The 7,503-nt window shown below is 38.1% G+C and overlaps 1 protein-coding gene across 2 annotated transcripts in view; it reads right to left on the bottom strand.

The window, feature by feature from the left end:
• The window catches only part of TRAPPC9 (trafficking protein particle complex 9), a 562,867-nt gene extending 556,461 nt beyond the window's left edge, over window positions 1–6,406 (bottom strand). For both annotated transcript variants that reach the window (XM_009285082.2, XM_019473612.1), the window contains exon 1: window positions 5,813–6,406. In XM_009285082.2, the coding sequence (XP_009283357.1) occupies window positions 5,813–6,396 (584 nt within the window). In that variant the 5' untranslated portion in view covers window positions 6,397–6,406. The remainder of the gene's footprint in view (window positions 1–5,812) is intronic.
• Window positions 6,407–7,503: the final 1,097 nt, after the last annotated feature.

The raw sequence follows: 7,503 nt of genomic DNA, 5'->3' as shown, positions 1-7,503 counted from the left end.
TCTGGGGGGGAATCTAATAGCTACAATATCAGGTCATTAAAAACATGTCTAAGTGACTGATGGTTTCTTCAATGCATACTGGGGTGCAAATTTAATGGAAAAAATCATATATTCATATATATATCAGCATAAAATTATGATTATTCATTTTAATACCTAGCTAGTTTTGCTTCACAGCTTTACCTGAAGAATCTGGACACAAAGCTGACAGTGAGAAGCTTATAGATATCTTCTAATTTATTTTTTATTAAAACACTGTTTAATTATTTTGGCTCTCTACTGCTTAATCCTAATCTATTTGATGACAGAAAATCCACTTAAGTTAAATGCTACTTTTTCTAGAATAAGATGACAACCTTTTTCTAGGTCAGCTCCTTGTAGTACCCTATCACTATGAGCTGTTTCTATTTATTTTGCCTCTAGAAGGTCATTTAAGACATTAAGTTTCAAAGACACACCACAAACCCCTTCCAGAGTGTGATGCACTCAGAAATATCCTCAAGGAAGGCAATGCCACATAATGCAGGACCGCACGTGGAATATGCCATAGTGTCAGCCATCCGAACTCCTCTTCAGAAGGTCCTCTCCTTAACACATGTACACACACAGTTGACTACAAAACTAGTTTAAAGTCTTATTCTCTAAAGTTAGTTGTGTTAATTTGGTACCCAACACACTCTTTATGTTCTTTTCAGAGTAATAATCACAATCATTACCATCAGTGACCACTATTCCTACTTCAAACTGGAGGACAATAAACCTGCTCCAGGAACCAAAAAGCACTAGTCAACCCCATTTCCATTTCTACCTCATTTGCTACATAGGATACATGCTTTACCCCTTCATCCCCAACTCCTTTCTAGGATCCCAGGATAATTTTACAGAAAATTCAGAGCAACAATATTATATTTCAGGACAGAATTTATTTTCACTACAAACCATCCAGCAACAGGTTTGAAGGAATTTCTGGATCCTCAAAATTTCAAAGTGGCTAAATTTAAAAACAAGAAACATGCAAAATGAATTTGCAAAAGTATTCATGCAAAATGCTTCAACAAAAATTTCCATCAAATTCCGCTAATTCAAATTAGCATGCAGAACTATAGATATCACCAATCATAACATTATTCAGACTTAAAAGACACAGCTACGGCGTTTGATCAACTGCCAGAACTTTTGAATTTGGAAACCAAACACAGGCAGCAACAGCTTCATGGCTTTGGAGTTTAAAAAATAAAGCAAATTCCAGAGGCCAACAGCCACCTAAGCAAATTATGTGTGTCCTACAAAAAAATTCAGCATTGCTACCAAATACAATTGCCAAATGCGCCAAAAGGTGTCCACCACAGTAGTAAGGCTCCAGGCAGCAATTTTTGTGTGTACTGAAAAATAAATATAAAAAGCAACACTAAAATATGCAATGAAGGCGGGGTGGAAAGGCAGTACATGGAAGAAAGCTAACTATTTTTAAATATATGCAATCACAGCCTACCTTTTTAGACCCAACAACAAACTCACAGGGCAGTATGAGAGAAGAAGGAAAAAAAAAAAGGAACAAAAAAATTAGAAAGACAGAGAACAGAAAGAAAATTAACAGCCACATACATAAACTGAGATATCATAAACCTTGATAAATCAGTGAACAAATCCCATCTATGATACTGTGTAGAGAAAGACACATCTATAAATAGAGCCCTACTTTCTCATCGCTCAATAGTATTAAATGGATGCCTTACCAGTATTAAAAAAGAAAGAACCTAAGACACAAACTGATGTGAACAACATTAAAATGAGTTTATCCAAGCAGATTTATAATCATACATGAGTATGTTTATTTTTTTTAGCTGAAAACAGAAATAAAATAGAAAAATTAAACAAACAGGATTTCTGGTATTTCTGGCAAGTATGTTTCCTAGTTTCAAATTTGTAGGACCTTTGTATCATCATGAGAACATTCATTTCCCTTCTTTTCAATCAGTCTCCCGGCCTCTACAAATAACTATCAAGTGCAACTGATTTCAGAAACTTTTTCAACTATCCTCAGCAGCCCTGTGACCACATAAATATTTCACCTAATTTACAGGTGAAGAAACAGAAAGAAAAATTAACAGATTTGCCAAGATCATCTATTGGCTGATAGATGATCAGACTCACAGTCCACAGTCCTACTTAACAGGACAATCTTTCTTCAAAACTTCTTAGGACTTAATCCCACTATTTCCCACTAACTACATAAAGTTTTCTACCAGCCAAAAAAAATTCTTCTACACAAATAATATAGTGGTTTTGCATATATTGTCATCTCAGTACAAGTCCTGGGAATGTCATCTCCTCTGCTCATTATACAAGCAACTTGCAAAAGACAGAGATCAGCCCCCCTTTTTCAGAGAACTATCTTATTTGAAATGCAGCATAATAATCCATCTTCCTAATTTATGAACCCTGCATCTTGAAAGAATCCAATCACGTTGCAATTATTATGCAACCAAGTTAATGCTAGGCTTACTAACTGGGTGAGAGAGAATCCTGATCATCCTAAGTATTAACCTTAATATTTTACAATAAATTGCTTGGAGAAAACTCTCTTTTAAGACACAAAAAAAGTTCAGTAGTTTTAATTAGTCTTTAAGTCACGTGATCATAATTACTATGTCCCATGTAACTTCTTAACATATTTTCACTCAATGTATCAACTCAGTTCATTAGCTCAAGGTTACAGCTGCACTCTACATCTAATGAGACCTTTGCTACACACTGAAATTTAACTTCAATTTTCAAAGTTACAGGAAAAGATACGCTTATTTAGCCTAAGCAGACATCTGCAACTCCAGCAGCCAAGACATATACTCTCTGTTACACGCACAGAGAGTGTGCCTTCTCTTCCATCTATTTAATATAGAATTTGTGCTTTTAAACTAGTTAGTTGCACACTGACTGGGAGGTCAGGATACAATATATACAAAAAATTTTAAAAAAGGGACAGAGGGTATATAAAAAAAGAGTAAGGGGACATTCTTGGCCTTTAACCCTTTAGAAATTTCCACCTATTCTAGAAAAAGCTGTTTCATTTGCCTCAGTATCTCAATAACATCATCATTTTTTTTATTTCATTCTTTAAACTCATTATGCCAACAGACTCAAAACCAACAAAGTAGCAAAAGTTACTCTACCAGATGTTCTCACAGGCACTCCCTGCATTCACACAACCTTTACTCCTCCCTAAACAGAATTATACAACATCGCATCTTACAAAAACAGAAACCGGACTTGGTTGAAAAAGGTCCTTTATAGCCCTGTACGTCCCTGTTATGACTTAATGCAATGCTTTCCCCTTAATTAGGGAATCTGCCACTGCAAAAGAGAACATGCTACAATAAAAACCTTTTATTGCAACCAAAGTAATAAAACACAATATACTACTATTTCACATCTAAAGATTTAGGTTTGAAAGTGTAGGTTAGTTTAATAAACTGATCTTAGTTCAATGATATTTCATGGTCCTGAATTTCTGCTACGTAGAACACAGAAGCAAAGATACGTCATGCTACATGAAAGGTGCCTGTGCAGAGAAGCTCAGGTACACTACGCACATGTATTTCTAACTCAATCAACTCCTTTTTTTCTGATGTTTACTTGGGATTACATGAATTTCTCCTTTCTGTTACGAAACTCAAATATATAGAAATAAGTCCAGGCATTTAGAGTATTTCCTTACTCAGCCATGCAAAATACTAAACAGAATATAAAGATCTTTTAATTCAGCTTGCTTATGCTATTCATATATAAGTCCTAAGTTTTAAAACAATCAGAAGTACTAACTCCACAGCAAAATAAAGCTGAAAAATTTTCTTACTATTGAACTGAAAGAGGAAAGATTCGAATATTTAACACCTTTTCTTTGAGCAGTTAAGTGCAGCCAACATTTAAAGTATATCCATTGATCTAGTCTTACTGAAAGAGTCTATTTGGTATTCAGACCACCCAGCAAGGTTGTATGCATATCTGAACCAGTGATTAACTCTGTATAAACCCATATGTTTACAGAACTAGGGTCATACACCTTCCATTATGCAAAGAATTCAAGCACCACACTAAATCTGTTTCAACTCTTCAGTGCAACTGCATAAAATATCTTCTTGGATGTGTGTGGACAAACTTACTACCTGTTATTTGAGCTCCCCACCAGTTCACAACTTCACGGGAAATATTTAGCCACCAGCTACAACACAGCCACCGCTCATAAGTAATTAATTTATGTAAGGAACTGACTTCCAAAGTACAATTTGGAAACATGCTATTTAGATGACACAATTGAACAGCATAATTAATTCTGATTTTGAGATTCTTGGCCAAAACCCATAGTTTTCTTAGCTACAGGAAAGGTAGCTAAGTTCCTTAGGAACAGGAAGTGTTAGTGATTACATTCAACTAAAATTCATCCAAACTGAGTAATTAAAGCTGAGATTCTAAAAAGGGCTCATCTCATCTACAAAACTTTACCACCCATGCAGAGTACAAAAAACAATAACATAGTAATTTATATCACTAATGAAAGTTGAATAGTACGGGGATTAACCACAACACTGGAAGAGTAGCTCGAATAAGGAACAACATTGGATAAGCAAGTCAGAGCAAGTTCAACTTGCTCTGTTCACCAGCAAAGAGGACCAGGAGCAGGGGAGAAAGGTACTGTTGGCCCTTCAAGCAACCAGAGATAATTTAATGGAGGGCTTCAAACTAATTAGAAACTTAGAATGCTTTCTTCCACTATATCACATTCTTATACAGGGATTCTAAGGCTAGGACTAATTATGCAGGCAGAGCTGATTAACACGATCAGAAGGCTTCGCAAACCGGCCTGGACAGCTCTGGACAACCCAGCCTGGATACCTCTGAGCTTTTACACACAATAACCATTACCGGCATCCCTAGTAGTACATGACAGACGTGAAAGACACCATTCCCGTGCATCCTATGTATTTTGATAGGGCTTCCACACCTCTATCTTTTCCAAGACAAAAGGAAGATGGTTGCTTCTGTCCTTTGCATTTGACTGCGAACAGTGGAGTCGAACACATTTTGCACCTGCCTGTAGCTAGCAGGCCAGAATTACTAATCCCTAATACGAAAACTATGTAACACTCAAATCAAAGCTGAGCATGCAAATGAAAAGACGTGATTTGGGGGCGGGGGGACACGACACACGACCCAAAACTAACATACACAAAACCAAAGAGAACAGTTGTGAGAAGAATGGTAGCAGAACAAGACTGGTCAGGAATATCAATAATTAAATAAAAATGAAAGACACGGAAAGACGCTGAACTTAGTCACCAATATAAACGGTCACTATTTCATAGGATGAAAAAGTAGACAGAGGCTTCGGAAAAAGAAAAACCCACAGTAAATAGGATTAGTCAAATACTACTCAACATAGAACAAAATTACTTTTTGTTGATGCTAATTGAATTTCTTTATTAATACTGCATATCTATAAACAGTTTGAAGCTTTCCAGCAAAAAGTCCCTTTATAGCAGAATCTGTCAAACCTCTCCTGTGACTTCTTCCTACTATTTGATTAGCCTCATAAATTAAACATATATATATATATAAAAAAAACCTCAAAACATCAAATATGGTCAGACTACAAATTAAATTCTCTTAAATTACAGCAGACTACACAATAAGATAGGGGCATGACCCCTGTTGTAACAAAGTATGCTTTGTCCTTTCTAATAGGCTTATTCTAAAGGCAAGCAATTGCCACATACGTTTTTCCAAGACCTGCGAGCTGACAAAAATAGCTGCTTACCTACTATCTGTGTCGAGACCTACAAAATCCTTCTTCTCAAAAGGAACACAGAGGAGCGGGATCTTGTCTCCAGACTTATCAGTAGCTCTGTCAAGCCGCTTAGACTCCAACACTATGAAGAGGGATTCGATAAAATCTTCTATTCTCTTCTCCACAGTTTCACATTCATCGTAACTAGGATAAAACGCCACGTCTGTGCGGGGCTGCTCTGCAATCTCTCCTTGAAGCCCAAAGACAAACAACCGGGAATCATAGAGAGTAGAACCATACATTTCCTTTTGAAGATGGAATTTTTCAAAAGTCTGAGGCCAGTCCTTCGCAGAAGAACAGTCCGTAATAGTTATCAGCCCCACAACTTTGCGGTGTGTCTGAAAATCCCCCCATTCATTGTTCTCTGGGGGATAATGGTGCCTATAACGGATATACAACACACGCTGAGAGTCACGCACGTTAACTTGACTCACTGCTGAAATTCGCTTGTAGATCCTGAAAAAGCTCTCTTCGGGTACAATGCCAATCGGCTGAACCACAACCAGGAGAGTCTGATGATCCTCAGCACACTGCATGTAGTCAGGAACACTCATTTTGCATCAACCGCAGGCTAGTAAAAGAAAAATGTGTATTATTTTTTAACATTCGGAAGTACACACGGTTGCTGAATCAAACCAGGACTTTGATGCTAAACACTTCTGCATCCTGTATGTATGTGCTACAATACTTTCTTTCATCATTTTACTAAATCTTCAGTCATGCAGCCCACTGCCAAAGTTACACAGTGCACAAGGAGTGTTCTTAGTCACGTATCAGTATGGCCACAAACAAAAATCTGTAAATTAGGGGGGTTTTAACTGAATCAGTTTCCCATTCACTGTGCACCTACACAAGCCAACCTAACACATGGGGCAGCAGAGGGTCTCTCCCTACCACAACCACAGACTAATGCTTGCTAAAGCACCGCCTCAGAAGAGACCTCCTTTGAGACTCAGGCTCTCCAGTCTGTCTCCACAACACGCCTTGGGGAAATACGGAAGATTGTGTGAGATGGGACGTAAACTGACACCAAATCGGAATGACCAAACTTTACACAGCTGTCAGTGCTCGCACATGGCCAGGCAGGGGAAAATCAGGTCCAGAACACTTATTTTTGACAAAAAGTGAAGTCATTTTCTCAAAGCGCATGCAGGTTCATCAGAAGGAAGGCAATGTTTTCTGCTTTTATATTTAAATATTTAGAATTCCTTCTCCCCTGAGCTATCCAAAATTGATCACTGTACTGCAGATGTGTCTTAAATGAAGACGCGCATAGCTAAGCCTTCGCATTTCTTCTTGAGACATCCCGGACCACACAGATCCTTTGGTGGCTTTCAGCTCCAAAGCACCCTCAAAAACATTATCTTGAGATTAAAACAGAAAAAAAAAATTAAAAAAAAAACCCAAACAAAAAAAAATCAACCCCCCCCAAAAACCCGGCAGCACAGCTTTAGACTGACACTGCTTGGTTTTACCAAATAGAACGAAGAAATGAGTCCTGAGCCCGGGAGCACAGGTGGCAGAAAAGCAGCTGTTCGACGGGGAGGGGCTCCTCATAACTACCGGCAGCGCGAAGACCCGCTAATGTAAATCCCCTCTCCCGTCCCCCCACCCGGCTCCCCAGCGTCAGCCAGAAGCGCAACCCCGCCGCCAGCGGCGCA

This window comes from Aptenodytes forsteri, unplaced genomic scaffold, assembly GCF_000699145.1.
Source record: "Aptenodytes forsteri isolate BGI_AS27 unplaced genomic scaffold, ASM69914v1 Scaffold182, whole genome shotgun sequence".
Lineage (NCBI taxonomy): Eukaryota > Metazoa > Chordata > Aves > Sphenisciformes > Spheniscidae > Aptenodytes > Aptenodytes forsteri.
The sequence above is the reverse complement of the archived record's forward strand: the minus strand, read 5'-3'. Positions and strand labels throughout refer to the sequence as shown.